Consider the following 14,926-nt stretch of genomic DNA (forward strand, 5'->3'; position numbering starts at 1 on the left):
AGAATTGTCCTGATAAATTCATAATTTGAATTTTAAGAGAAAATGGTTTAACTTAATCCAGATCAGAACCAAAATGGCGTCGAGTTCTGATATTTCGATCAATATACAATTATTGATGGCTTTGATTTGAGACACGAAAGTGTCAGGACAATTGTACGATAATCTAGAATACTCTGGTAATTGATAAACTCGTATTTGAATGGGATAAAGTCAAAAAAAGTGTCTTATCCGCTTCTATGCCAGAACGATGGTAAGGCCAGGTCTCGGAGCGAAACTTTAGTTGACATGGCTTTGATATGAGAAACGAAAGGGTCAGGACAATTGTACGATAATTTAGAACACTCTGGTAATCGATAAACTCGAATTTTAACAGGATAAAGTAAAAAAAAGTGTCTTATCCGCTTCTATGCCAGAACGATGGTAAGACCAAGTCTCGGAGCGAAAATTTAGTTAACATGGAAATCACAGATGGCGCGGGGGGTCCCTCTGCAGTCCATTAGGGCCTCGGAAATCATGAATCCAGAGGATTTCTTGAGTTTTACTCCTATTTCTTAACAATTATCGTATGAAAACGACAGGTGGAGTATGCCATTTAGTACAATACCCAATACAATTCGACCCAGCTATCGATATAAAAACGAAGGTCGTCAACTTAGGTACTTAGATAAATCTTCTTTACCAACGTCGATCAAGTTCCTCGAGGTGTTTCACTTCACCTTAATTTCTCCATTTCTTGGGAGAGGAGTCACCGGAAGGTACGGCAGGTGGGCTAGAATCAGGAGCATCGGCGATAAGGCCGACGCCTGCGCAGATTAGACGGCGGTCTTATCGAGAAATACCGAGATTAGATACCGAGGGATGGGCCCTGCGTTCTCCGGCTTCGAGCGTGGACTTCATTTCGGGATTTTCGGGGGTTAGGGCGCGAAGAGGCTCTCTCATCGATCTCCAAAATGATGTCCATACCCGTTATCGGCAGTATCGTGATAAAAGTGCTCAAACTGGTGAGAAAGGCGAACTTGTGCTTCGAGATTAATTGGGGATAGAAAAAAAGTGGGATGTAATTTTTACAAGATTTAGTGGGTCGTGCGTGAAGGTGGACGTAATCACTTCGAAAGTGCTCCGTTGCAATTTGGCAAAATCGCGAATTTTTAAATGTCCAATTTTTAAATACTCAATTTTTAAATATCACATTTTTAAATATCCAATTTTTAAATATCNAATAAATTGAAGCCACTTGAAAAAGGATTTAATTCATATTCAGACAATTTCAGGGCGTTAGAATTTATTCCGCTCGATCGGATTGTTATCAAGTATTAAATATCTAATTTTTAAATACTCAATTTTTAAATACTCAATTTTTAAATATCCAATTTTTAAATCTCCCGATCAGATCGGCGACTTCGGTGCGCCGCTAATGGGAGCTCTCTGAAATTTGTTATTTTTTTTCAATTCAATGTGTAAATCGGGCGGCTATGTGATTCATGATTTTTCCGGACTCGATAGGAAATCTCCGTAGAGGTTTCCTCGATTTCACCCCCGTGAATCACCCGAGCGAGTCTTGAAACGATGCATGATAAGACGTGGGTTTGCGCAAGCTATGTACCCGGTTTGATACATGAGACATGACTGTTCATTGAACGCACGTCCCCACATGACTGTTCATTGATTATACATTTATCGCGGGTAATCTCGATCAGAGAGGGAGAGAGGAAATAACTCCGTACCCGATTAACCGATTTATCCCCATTAATTGCAGATCCTGAATTTAATCATCCTGATCCTTTATCGAACGGGATATGGGGGCGAATTCCTGGGAGTGGGAGGAACGTGGAATATGAACGAAGAGAAGAATCCGGATGCGGAAATCGTCGCTTCCGGGGTATTCGTAGGGTTCTTCATCTACACCAGCGTGGTCCTCATCGGCTTCTGCTTCAACCTGGAAGACCACAAGAAATCCCTCATTGTGAGTGAAGTAATTATCTCTTTTGTCGGAACTTTTCCCCTTAAACTGGGTGTCTGTCATTTAGGACATCATCATGAACTTCGTGGGAATGTTCATGTTCATTGCTATCGGCGGAACAGCGCTTCACTACTGGCATGGGTACCAAAGTGAACACAAGTACCTCCACGTGGCTTCGGAACGACAGGTGTGGTTTGCACTGTTTTTTTCCTTTTTTTTTTTCTTATCTTTTGGAAATAATTTTCTTGGCTGGGGGACTGATATTTCATTCTTCTTCTTCTTTTCTTTTTGCATTTTCCAGGTGGGATTGGCAATGGGTTCCTTGTGCATCCTGGAAGGGGCGGCCTATCTGGTGGACCTGATCCTCAGCTTCCTCCACTACGCCAAAGAAGACTTCAATTGAACAGAAATTCATAAAATTAATATCGAGGATTAACCAACCTCCAGTATTCTTATTCACCATTGTGCATGACACGGGATTTCATCCGTAGATCTCTTCCGATGATTTTTTTTTTTATCTCGCCATTTTTGCATGACTCGAAAGTGCATTTTTTTTAAATCTTTTCCTCATTTCTCGAACGAGCCGATCGATCAGTACAACTTAGAAGTAATATGTATGTATAAACGTAATGTATTCCGTATAGTTGATTTTAGCGATTAAACGCCGGAGGGGAGTTTTCTAGGGCTCTTTTTTGAATGAAATTAATTTCGAGGATTAACCAACCTCCAGTATTTTTATTCACCATTGTGCATGACTCGAAAGTGCATTCTTTTTTTCAATCTTTTCCTCATTTTTCGAACGAGCCGATCGATCAGTACAACTTAGGAGTAATACATATGTATAAACATAATGTATCCGGTATAGTTGATTTTAGTGATTAAACGCCGGAGGGGAGTTTTCTAGGGCTCTTTTTTGAATGAAATTAATTTCGAGGATTAACCAACCTCCAGTATTTTTATTCACCATTGTGCATGACACGGGATTTCATCCGTAGATCTCTTCCGATGATTTTTTTTTATCTCGCCATTTTTGCATGACTCGAAAGTGCACTTTTTTTTCAATCTTTTCCTCATTTTTCGAACGAGCCGATCGATCAGTACAACTTAGGAGTAATATATATGTATAAACGTAATGTATTCGGTATAGTTGATTTTAGCAATTAAACTCCGGAGGGGAGTTTTCTATTGCACTTTTTTCAGACTTATTTAAACAGTTGGAATATAGGCTAGGTCGAGCTGAGAGTCCTTCGATAAATAAATTGAAGAAAGTATGACTTTTTCCAGATTTTCGAATCCTTTCAAATTTCGGGCAAGAGCTTGCGGTCCAAGAAAAAAAAAAAAAAAAGGAAACTCGAGAAACAATTCAGCGACGATTCCAACCTCGAAAGGGATTCCGAAGGCGTAGATAATTATTAAATATATTTATAGTAGAAATAATAACAGATCGGTGGAACCATGACGAGGCCTTGCCAGCAGCTCTTGAAGGATCCTCATTACATCCTGAAATTACTAGCCTTGGTGCTTATTTTGCGAGTACCTCCGCCGGGACAACTTCGAGGTAACCTTGCGCGGTCGATATAAAAATTAATAATAATTTTTAGTGCTGCTCCTTGATATCGAAGATGCTGATCTTTCGCATGAAAGTGGAAAAGTCAACGGCTGCGGCTTTGGTCGATGGTTACAACCTGTCTGTCATTGTCATTTTAATGATCTTATTGGCAGCCTACACGTGGTTGGAGTCCACGAGTGTCACTGTAAATTTCGACTGGAAATAATTACCTTATGCAAGGATTTTTCTTTCTTTTTTTTAATTCGATTCCTTTTCATCATTCCAGGAACTTTTCCTACTATTTGATGTGTTGATCATGGTGTTGACAGCTTCGGTAACGTATGCAGTACATTGCTACAGAACGGAAAACGTGCAGGGAGAAGAAGGATACGTGATAAGTTAGTTAATTAATTTCTAACGCGAGAAGATATTAAAAATCGACATTTACTTTCAGAGGGCGAAAAGCGGCACAGGACTTATCTTGGTTTTAATATGAGTAAGTGGATACGATTAAGGATTTCATTTATTTATAATAATGGATTTAGTCTCGTTAATTCTTCCCCGCAGTCACCTTCGTAATCGTGATGACGGACTCGGTGCTCCTGTTGATTAAAAAGTGAAGATTTTTGAATTTCAACATCGGAGGGAGTCCCATATTGCGGAAAGCATTGTTATTAATGAATTTTGAGAATAAATTGAAGCCACTTGAAAAGGGGTTTAATTCATATTCAGACAATTTCAGGGCGTTACAATATATTCCGATCCATCGAATTGTTATCAAGTATTCGTCAATTTGTATGGTTATCACAATTCCGACTAAACTAAAGAACTGGAAATTTTATTTACGAGTTACCGAAGTGGTATGATTTTTTGGCATTTTTTTTTATCAGACTCAAAAATTAAGATTTTTGAGTTTCAACATCGGAGGAAGTCCTCTATCGCGGAGAATATTGTTATTAATGAATTTTGAAAATAAATTGAAGCCACTTGAAAAAGGATTTAATTCATATTCAGACAATTTCAAGGCGTTAGAATTTATTCCGGTCGATCGGATTGTTATCAAGTATTCGTCAATTTGTATGGTTATCACAATTCCGAGTAAGCTGAGGAACTGGAAATTTTATCTACGAGTTACCGAAGTGGTATGGCTTTTTGGCAGATTTTTTATTAGACTCAGACATGTCACTTTCAGGTCTTGTCATCGATTTCTTTGAGCCTTCTCTCGAGGCTCGACGAGTATGTCATGCCGAAATGGTTATGGTCGATCTGCAGCATCGATTCCGCGACCTACCTCACGATTTCCTCCGTGATCCTGATCGCGTATGTCGCGAATGTGCAATCCGAGCCTCTGGTGAATAATTAAATAATTCCTAATCGAATTCTACTACATTAATTATCGATCATCCCTCAAACAGGACACCGTTTTCTCGGCAATCGGTGCTCCACTTTGCCTGATCGGCGGTTCAATTGAAATAATTCGATTTTCATTATACATTCCCGAGGAAAGCACCACCCGTGGCTACGAACTCACCCTAGGAGTCCTATTTAGCGGTATGAAAATTCCTAACAATGTCAAAGTTTTCTTTAAATAATTCACGGATTTAAATCATTCAAGTTTCAGGCATTCTGAAAACCGGAGAGGTCTTGTGGACGATCTGCGAGAAGAGGCGATCATTCTTCAGGGATTTCCTCGATGACACACCTCGGCGCAATGTTAGAACATCGTATTAATATCTAATTAAAACATGTTATACGGGATAATTAATAATATCGTTGTATTTACATTGGGCATACGTTTCCGCGTTAGAGTCTCACTCGCGCTCCTTCTTCAGACCGAAGATTATATCGAAGATCATTAGAACTGCTGCTGGAAGGAAAGTGATAAGAAAAATCTATCATTATAATGATGTATTATTTATGTAAAATGGAAAGGCAAAAGATGCCGACCCGTTACCAAGGGAAGGATGCAGCTGACGGTGAGGTCCATCAGGGCGTAGATCAGCATGAGAATCGTATAAATGATAAGCAGGATGACTTCCTGAAATTTCCCGAGGAAATGATTTTCCTAGGTGGAGGTCGGAGCCATTCGTAATGAAAAGGGAAATGAAGTAGGGGAAAAATTCGAGGCACCATCCACATATTTGGATCCTCGAAGATGTACGAGAGGACGTAGGTGAGGGAGATGAAGAACCAACCGTGGATCGCCCAGACCAAGAAGAGGATCCCACTGGTGTGGTACTTGATCATTCCCACGAGACATAAGATCTGAAATTCACCCAAGAACTTCCATCATCGACCACGAGGAATAATTAACTCGTACTCACACACTGGAGAGCCCTTAAATCGTAATTAACGTTCCTGAAAAGCTCGCCGCGAGACTTCATGCTCCTTCAGCTCCGACAGGGATACTTAACCACGTGTTATAAATGTATAATAAATTTCCCAACATTCAACAGGATCCTGACGATTTGAGAAACAAAAGAGGGTTCAATTAATTGCCGATACCAAGGCTGGACATTTTCAGGTTAACGCAATATACGTAAATGACTTCAGGCAGGATGATCGCGCTCCTGAGAAATCAAGAGAGGAGGTCTTTATTCCTGAAAGCACTGTCCACGGTCGGATAAATCTTTTTTCCCCCCCTTTAGAATAATATTAATAATTATTTTTATATAGGAATATTGTTTTCTCCTGATTAGATGGCCTGCCTCCTGGTGACGTTCGTCCAGGGGTCATCCTCGATGGTGTTCCACGATACCACGATCGCCATTCTGATTCCTGGATTTCTGACGGGCAACATAGTCATTAACGTCGCCTGTATGGCGGTGACCTACCTCAACAGGCCTCATTACTTCATGGTAATTCCATTTTAAGGGATCCGAAAGCTCAATCGCTCATAAAACTATTCTACGAACTGGGAGTCTCAAATTGTTTAATACTTTAAAACGTGAATATGGAGAGCCTAAGGTAGGTCCTGAAACTCGGGAGATCTGATTTTTTATAAAATATTTCTAAAATATCTATAAACAAATTTGAGAAGAATTGAAGTTCCATGAGTGTCAGGACCTTCCTTGAAGTCTCCGTATTCACGTTGTAAAGTTTCAAACTATTCGGCTAATCGAGTTGGGAGGAAAATTTTATAAACAATACCTCTTCGACGCCACTTTCGCATCACCTTAAGGCGCTCGTTGAATTTAACCCCTTTAACTCGTCAGGACACTTGTTTCTGCGCAATTGGCCTCCTGGTCAGCATTTGCTGCGGTGTGCACCGGCTTTATAGTTGGACAACGTGGTACAAAGACATAACCAGCGACAGCGACGAGTCCATGAGCCAAGGGTGAGGGGGAGGCATTACGAATAATAATTGCGACCGCTTAAGGAATAATTATGTAGAGATTACTCGGCTAAGTGCCGCTTCCGCCAGAACCCTGGACCCCGATTATTCCCCCTAAAGGGAATATTGAACCGCTTTAATTCGCCGATTTTCTTCAGATTCGAGGAGCCAGTGATAGCGGGTGCATGTCTGATAAACGTGATAATCCAGCTCGGAGATGCGATCCGCAACGTTTACGAGATGAGTCGCGATTCTTCGGTGATGGTCGAGCAGGACGATTCCAGGACAGGTGATTTTTTGGAAACGAGCGCAATCGGGGAAATTTGATAAAGATTTATAAAAAAAAACAATAGGTAGGGGTGGGGTTGAATTGATTTGGAGGGTCACTAACAAGGAAACATTCTCAAGTGTCCGCCGCCGATCTTATTGATTTTCATATATGTTCATGAACACAAAAATCTATTATTAAGATTTTTCTTAAAAAAAAAAAAAAACAATAGGGTAGAGGTGGGGTTGAATAGATTTGGAGGGTCACTAACAAGGAAACATTCTCAAGTGTCCGCCGCCGATCTTATTGATTTTCAAATATGTTCATGAACACAAAAATCGGTTGAAAATGGATGTAGGTGATACATGGGCATATCTCGACTATCTATATTGGGTTACAGCGTCATCGAATCGGTTGCGAAACAATTTCGGTCTCAAACTGTTTTTCTAATATATTTCTAAATAATTGCATGTAATGAAACCAATGACACTTTGAGGAATTACCACGTTTACTTAATTTATGTACAATGAATTGGTCACGATATAACCCAATAAAGATAGTCGGGATATACCCATGTACCACCTACATCCATTGTTTTCAACCGATGCATAAATGTTTATTGGCACAAAGCAAAAAACACGTATTTCCTCATTTTTTACGAGCAATCACACGGCGTAAATGGAACTTAAGTACCAGTGCTTGTTTAATAGATATTAGAAAAAAATTTCGCCCGAAGGGTAGTTCACCCTCTTGAGGTGGTGTAATCATCCCTGGACAATATTGCGTTTTCACCGTCCTTATACAAAATACGTTTATGCCAAGTTTCGTCGAAATCCCTCCGCTGCTTCTCCGAAAATGAATATAAAAATCGAATTTTCGCCAAACTCTGTGGGGTTGTCCCCCCTTAAATGTGGACCATTGCAGATAAAAAAAACACGTGTCCTTTAAATTTGTATGTTCATGAACATATATGAAAATCAATAAGATCGGCGGCGGACACTTTGGAAGATGTTGCCTTGTAAGATGAGGCGTCCTGGTGGATGCAGGAGACTTCGGTGTCGGTTCTGGAGACGTGGAAGGAACCTTGGCGACCCTGAGGCCCGACAATTAATCCATTTGACCCCTCGGATCACCCTGGCCGACCACCCGACTCCTACACACTGGCGATCCGGATACTTTGACTGAGACAATTACGAGCCATCCGCGGCAATTATCTCCGACTTGACTCGGCGAGATGTACCGGGGCCCCGGGTAAACATCCGAAATGACAATTGTCCTTAATCCAGAGTGTCTAAAAACGTCCAAATTGGCCCCTTCTTTCCCAGGACCCAAGAGGAAAGTTCGGAGAAAGATTCCAAAAGATACTCGAAGGTGCCGGGAACTTTCCGAGACCTCTTCCTCATACTCCCCAGCACTTGCGTTTACACATCGCAGGTGAGAAGGATGACGCATCAGGTGGGTCGCGCAGGTCGACGCACCCCACCTTCCTCCAGATTCGAGAGATCGATCCCCCTGAGGTACAGGTCGGCCCAGAAGAAAGGGACTCGTTCCTCTCGACCTTCCCTGGAGTGCCTTCACCTGCGTGTCCACCTGCGAGGACGACACCTCCAGGTCGAGTCCCTCCACGGGTCGTACAGTTCGACCCCAGAGGAAGCCCCTGCCCTGCAGGACCTTGAAATCGATACGAAGGCCAGCCCCTCCATGTCATCGAACGAGGTTACCCTTGCATAATCGATGGACCCCCCGCGAAGCACCTGCGCCCTTCACCTGGTGGGCGCCGAAATTTCTCCCCCGTTTATACTTTAAACGCGTTTTTCTTAAAAGTGCATTTAAAAAATCGGTAGTCACTCTAGCTCCGCCAATTTTCAATCGATCGTCTTGATTCTTATTTATTTTATTCGTGATATGTTTATCTAGCGAAATACGTATGGTTTTTTCAATGTATTGATATTCGCGTTTTTTATGCAACATTGATTAACGAAATTTAGGGCAAAATACGTATCTCTCCTTTCAAATCGATGCCATTTTGTGAAAAATGCATATTTTTGAAAACGCTAGCTTTTTGGCTGCAGAAATTAATTCTTTTTCGTTAATTGATCTAGCTTAAACCTGGACTGAGTTATCGTGCCATCGATTTTCGCAGCGTTCCGGTAAATCGCCTTTCAAGCCGGCATTTTGATAAATAAAAAAAATTCAAAAAAATATTTCATTGTTTAATAGTAGTATAATACCTTACTGTACTTTAATTTGGATAAAAACGTTTTAATTCTGAAAAAAAAAATTTTTGAAAAACCGTAATTTTCGGGTGGGTCAAAGTGGTGTAACCCCTTAAGCGAGAAAAGTGAATCACCGAGAGGATCGGCGCCCCTCGTGAATGAAGATTGACCCTAAGTACTCTACGAGGAACTTCCAAGTCATGAATGAGTCACTCAAGAGCGATCTCGAGGTGAGATCGGGAGGGCCCGGGGCTAAGTGCACCCGGCCATTTAATTCCTACATTCGGTTTATTTTCAGGTGATCAAGGAGCGTACAATTCCCGTCGTACTACGAGGTAGTACTACGCATTCCCGCACACGTACGCGACCGTAAACGGAGGGGACACAGAGACCGGTGCCGAAGGAAACGCTCTCGTAAACCGGTAAGTCGTAAGTAGAGTACAGTTGCAGGCTGAATTCTTGGCGTTTTAAGGAGGGTTCACACCTGGAGGAGGGTCTAGACGCGCGGGGGGAACGCAACCTGGCGTGGGAAGAGCCCACGGAATTTTGGAAGAGAGGACGGACTCGGAATTACCGTCGAGTGTCTCGAAAATCGAGAGATCCTCAGGTAACGAGAGGTGGGTGCTCGAGGTCCCGGTGTGAGGGGCCCTTAACGTCTTACGGGCCTCTTTAGCGTGTACATTTGCGGCACGTTCGACCGGGTCCTGGTGTAGGTGCGTAAAGGGGTACCTCTACGTGGAGAGGGTCTCGCACACCCACAGGGGCCCCTCCCTGATCCACGAGGAAACTAGAACGCACACGGAGAAGCGTCCCTGTGAGTAATGCCCCCCCTCGCGAGGTGCATTCTTACGTGCATGCACACGTGGACCCGTGGCTGCTCCCTCTCCGGGCCGCCGTGAGTGCGAGAGAGACCGAGCGAGGCGCCGCGCCGTGGGTGCGAGAGAGAGGCCTGGCCCGACGCGGACCTGCGGGCGCTCGGGGAGACTCGGCTGTGTGAGTGCGGGAGAGACGCAACTATACGGCGATCGGTGGGATGGAGAGAGAGGTCCGACTAGGCGGTGACTCGCGTGCTCAGCCTGGTGAGACCGTGTCACGCTTGTCGTTCCAGTCCCCGAGTCAGTCCTGTTCGTGCGACGCCACCGATCGCGGCCTTCTGAGGAAAAGTCCGACTATCCTTCCCGCCTTTGGCAGTGGAGGGAACCGAACCAAAGGAAAAAGGTACGCGATGATCTCCTCGAGGTCTTGAATGGACTGCACCGGGGATATCGGGACTGTGTGCGGTGCGGCGCAATGGGGATGCACCTGTGGGCGCGAATCGTTTTCCTTTTCACTGTTTTTCCTTTTTTCTCTCTCTGTTACGTTTTGTGCGAGTGTCTACTCACTCCTCTCGTTTCTAGGATTTCAAAGTTCCCGGGAAAAACCGACCCGAGGATGTGGAGGAGTCGCGGGGAGAGGACCGCGTGAGGAAAGCGTCCTGTCGGGAGGACGCGGGGACTTTTCCGGAAAGACTGACGGGTCAAAGTGGAGGTGGACAAGCTGGAAGTCGGGAAGGGTCGCCATCGCAGGGTCAGGATGGCCGACGAGAGTCTCCAGGACTCCACGATCGACAAGGCGGACCGGGGCAGCGCCAAGGCGGTCCTCTTCAAGATCGCCGAGGTGGTGAGTGACACTCCTCGACTTCGATTCCCGATTCCGCCTGGGCTTTTTACATTTTTATTATTTTCTTCCGGTAACAAGGTCCTGGCAGTCTTCTCCGTGGGCCTCATCGTGGACCCCTTCAACTCGTTCCAGCAGATCTTCAACAAACCCCGCACCAAACTCGACGACATCGCCTTCATCTACATCACCATCGGCGGGTTCGTCATCTTCAACACCCTCTTCGCCATCTCCCACGTCCTCGGGGATAGGATACCAAAACGAACGGTAGACGATTTTCCTCGGGAGGTGCCGCGATATCGGCATCTCCTCATTTCGCCATTTCCCTCATTTCCCCTCCCGTCGATCCTCGACGGAAGATCGCGCGCGAAACAAGGACAGGGACGTTGCGCGATCAGTGCTTTTCTTACTAAGAGATGAAAAAAGATAAAGAAAAAGAAAAATATCCACAGTCGCACCTAGAAATTTCACTTGCCGCCCGGGAAACGCGAACGCTTGAAAATCGTCCGGAAATATTGTTATCACCCCGACAAGAGAAATAATGACCACCTCCACCGATTGGTGCTCCTATAAGAGAGGAAAAAAAAAATAGAAAAAGAAAAATATCCACAGTTGCACCTAGAAATTTCATTTGCCGCCCGAGAAACGCGAACGCTTGAAAATCGTCCAGAAAAATTGTTATCACCCCGACAAGAGAAATAACGACCACCTCCACCTATCGGTGCTCCTCTAAGAGAAGAAAAAAGAAAGAAAAAATGAAAAAGAAAAATATCCACTGTCGCACCTAGAAATTTAATTTGCCGCACGAGAAATACGAACGCTTGAAAATCGGCCGGAAAAATTGTTATCACCCCGACAAGAGAAATATCTACCACCTCCACCAGGGCGACGACAAATCGCGTATCGCTCGTTCGTTCGACCGGGGAGAGCGATATATTTTCTTTTTTTTTTTTTATTTATTTCTGACAGTTCCACCAAATTCATTCGATGTAATTGGAAGTGTTTCTCCCGTCGGCGCGATCGTTCCTACAGGAAGAGCGACATTTTATCGGCAATGCCGTCCATTGCGAGAAGTGCAAGTGTCGTTTTTCTATTTCTTTCTCCTTTTTTTATATTTCCGGCACCTTTTTCCGCGGGCCCGGGTTTACGGCCGCGTGTAAATGCCGCCGGTACTGCACGGCCTCGCCCATTTTTACGCTCTACACGTTTACACAGCTGAGTCATTATTCCTAGCGTAATTAGCGCGCACATCGGCGCACCGAGCAGCGCTCTCTTGCGTGCCTTTACGTATCGCTCGACAGAGTCACCTGAGAATTACCTGAGGGACGACATGCACGAGTCGAGAGGTCTAATCATTACCTATGTCGCTCTTTTGGTCTCCTTGATAAAAAAAAAAATGAAAAAAGAAAAGATTTCATCGAACAGTACCGAGGAAACACCTTGTAAATTCAAAGAATAATCATTAGACTCGAATAAATTCGAATAAATTGGCTGTGACCTCTCTTCGGAATTAAAACGATTTACTTGAGTTTTAGTCAATTAAGGCGATGTCAAAATGGCGTCCAAGAGGGTTTGTTTATAAAATTTTTCTCCCTACTTGGTTTACCGAATAGTTTCAAGCGTTACAACGTGAATAGAGAGACTATAAGGATGGTCCTGAAACTAAAGAAATATCAATTTTTTCTCAAATTTGTTTATAGGTGTTTTGAAAATAGTTTGTAAAAAATGAAATCACCCGAGTTTCAGAACCTACCTTAGGGTCTCCATATTCACGTTTTGAAGTATGAGATGAAACTCAAGAATTTTCAATTTTTTGTCAAATTTGTTTATAGGTATTTTAAAAATAGTTTGCAAAAAATGAAATCACCCGAGTTTCAGGACCTACCTTAAAGTTTCCATATTCACGTTTTAAAGTATGAAACGATTTGAGACCCCCAGTTCTATGAAAAGTTTTATGAACGATTGAGCTTTCGGATGCCACTTTCACATCCCCTTAATAGCGAATTATTTCTCTGGTTCGATGAATTTTCCTTTTATGCAAGAAATCGATTTTTTCATTTTCTATTTTTATTTTTTTCTCTTATTAAATTTGAGTCCTTGTTCCAGACGATGATGTTCGCCGCGGTCGGCGCCCTCTTCCACGTGGTGGCCGGCAGCGTGATCGTCCACAATTGGCGGAAGCTTCACGGGGATTACGTCTACGTGCAGAACAATGCAATTTACCCGAGCAAGCAGTACATGGACATGCTGATCTCCGGGGCGGTCTTCACCTTCCTCGACGCGGCCATCTTCGTCGCCGAGGTCGTCTTCGTCTTCAAGTACTCGTAACTCCTGCAGTACCTCTCACCAGGTGGCTGCAGGTGGAGGGACGATTTTTCCCCTTTTCTTTTTATTTTCTTTTTTTTTTTTCTAAAAACAATTGGTACGCATCTTTACGTCTCCAACAGTGCACGAAGAAGGGCACGAAGAGAGGAGAATCAGCTGATGTAAATACGCCCCGGGAAGCGTGACCCTGTAGAGGGCTTTAGGAGCTCCAGATTCCCCCTTTATGACTAGAATCTCGTAGAATTCCGATCACCAGATCGATCGCGTATGATCGATCGAGGGGTAATTTTGCACGCGCACGTACAAAGCTATGCGATCCGCTCGAGCGATCTCTAAGTAGCCTTAATTATCGATTGACAGGTCAATTAGCGAGGTAAGAAGTCGCGAGTGAATTTCGGAGGTCCATCTTGAAGAAGATCGATGAGGTTCAGGTGATCTACTTAATCTCGGATCGATCGAGGGTCGTTGATTAATTATTAACGCTAAACGTAATTATTAAGGAACCCGGACAAATCCCATTACCGATCGGCTATCGATCCCCGTTCCATGTATTTTTTTTTATTTATTGCCCCGCGAGTATATATATATATAGAGGATAAAAATATCTTTTGCACCCGGCCGAGGATCGGAAGGATCTCTCGTTTTTTTTTCTATTTTATTTTCTTCTTCTTCGGAGCGTTCCGAATTTCGGAGAGTCCCTTTGGTAGGATGCTTTTTATTTTGTTAATGACAGATATATTTATATATATATATTTTTCTCTTTTATAACGAACGTACAATGCTGATGCCCAAAGCGCACCTCCGAAAGGGCTCGGAGGTGAGATTTCTAAAAATTGGGAAAGTCTATTGAAAGTGTTAAGGTGAAGTGAAACCTCCTCCTCGAGTCAGTCGATTCGAATAAAACACTTTTTTTTTAAGGGTATTGGACTAAACTGTCCGAAACTTTGTCATATGACTCGTGATCATCTAAGAATTGTCCGGACACATTAAAAATTTGGATTTTTTTTTTTAATTTTTTAATTCAGCTCTAATCAGAACCCAAATGGCGTCGAGCTCTCATATTTCGATCGATATCCAATTATCGAAGGCTCTGATATGAGAAACGAAAGTGTCGGGACAATTGTACGACAATTTGGAACACTCTGGTAATCGAGAAATTCGCATTTGAACAGGATAAAGTCAAGAAAAGTGTCTTATGCTCCGATTTCTTTATAATTATTGTACGAAAACGACAGGTGGAGTATGCCATTTGGTACAATGCCCAGTACAATTCGACACGGCTGTTGATATGAGAACTGACGTCGGCAACGTACGTATGTAGAAAAATCTTCTTTATCGACGTCGATCAAGTTCCACTACGTGTTTCACATCACCTTAATTCGCCCGATAATCGTTTCCTCGCCCCTGCGAGAGAGAAACGGCCTTAAGTCCAACTCCGTCCTTGCGATCTGCGAGCACAGTCGACGTGGGAGGATCTTCCCTAGTTTGTCGTCCTTTTTCCCATCCTTCCCATCTACCTTCTGTGATATTAAGGTGATGTGAAAGTGGCGTCGAAGAGGTTTTGTTTATTAAACTTTTCTCCCAAATTGATTTACCGAATAGTTTGAAACTTTACAAC

The 14,926-nt window shown here is 43.2% G+C and overlaps 3 protein-coding genes across 3 annotated transcripts in view; 2 read left to right on the plus strand and 1 right to left on the minus strand.

The window, feature by feature from the left end:
* LOC105701074 (adenylosuccinate lyase) overlaps positions 1 to 14,926 on the minus strand; it is a 29,974-nt gene that overhangs the window by 2,159 nt on the left and 12,889 nt on the right. The window lies entirely within an intron of this gene.
* Positions 828 to 3,231, plus strand: LOC105701077 (protein snakeskin). The gene is made up of 4 exons (XM_012427502.2): positions 828 to 1,001; positions 1,757 to 1,963; positions 2,028 to 2,147; positions 2,262 to 3,231. The coding sequence occupies exons 1-4, from the start codon at positions 951 to 953 to the stop codon at positions 2,361 to 2,363; spliced, it is 480 nt and encodes a 159-aa protein (XP_012282925.1). The 5' UTR covers positions 828 to 950; the 3' UTR covers positions 2,364 to 3,231.
* Positions 10,754 to 14,251, plus strand: LOC105701075. The gene is made up of 3 exons (XM_012427500.2): positions 10,754 to 10,986; positions 11,065 to 11,250; positions 13,090 to 14,251. The coding sequence occupies exons 1-3, from the start codon at positions 10,900 to 10,902 to the stop codon at positions 13,309 to 13,311; spliced, it is 495 nt and encodes a 164-aa protein (XP_012282923.1). The 5' UTR covers positions 10,754 to 10,899; the 3' UTR covers positions 13,312 to 14,251.

Source organism: Orussus abietinus, unplaced genomic scaffold (genome assembly GCF_000612105.2).
Source record: "Orussus abietinus isolate OABI.00-Male unplaced genomic scaffold, Oabi_2.0 scaffold216, whole genome shotgun sequence".
Lineage (NCBI taxonomy): Eukaryota > Metazoa > Arthropoda > Insecta > Hymenoptera > Orussidae > Orussus > Orussus abietinus.

Excerpts from the sequence above, each read along its gene's own strand:
- LOC105701075 (XM_012427500.2), top strand. The coding sequence starts at position 10,900 with ATGGCCGACGAGAGTCTCCAGGACTCCACGATCGACAAGGCGGACCGG. Across the intron at positions 10,987-11,064 it reads TCTTCAAGATCGCCGAGGTG|GTCCTGGCAGTCTTCTCCGT; the intron begins GTGAGTGACACT and ends TCCGGTAACAAG. Across the intron at positions 11,251-13,089 it reads ATAGGATACCAAAACGAACG|ACGATGATGTTCGCCGCGGT; the intron begins GTAGACGATTTT and ends TCCTTGTTCCAG.
- LOC105701077 (XM_012427502.2), top strand. The coding sequence starts at position 951 with ATGATGTCCATACCCGTTATCGGCAGTATCGTGATAAAAGTGCTCAAA. Across the intron at positions 1,002-1,756 it reads TGATAAAAGTGCTCAAACTG|ATCCTGAATTTAATCATCCT; the intron begins GTGAGAAAGGCG and ends CATTAATTGCAG. Across the intron at positions 2,148-2,261 it reads ACGTGGCTTCGGAACGACAG|GTGGGATTGGCAATGGGTTC; the intron begins GTGTGGTTTGCA and ends TGCATTTTCCAG.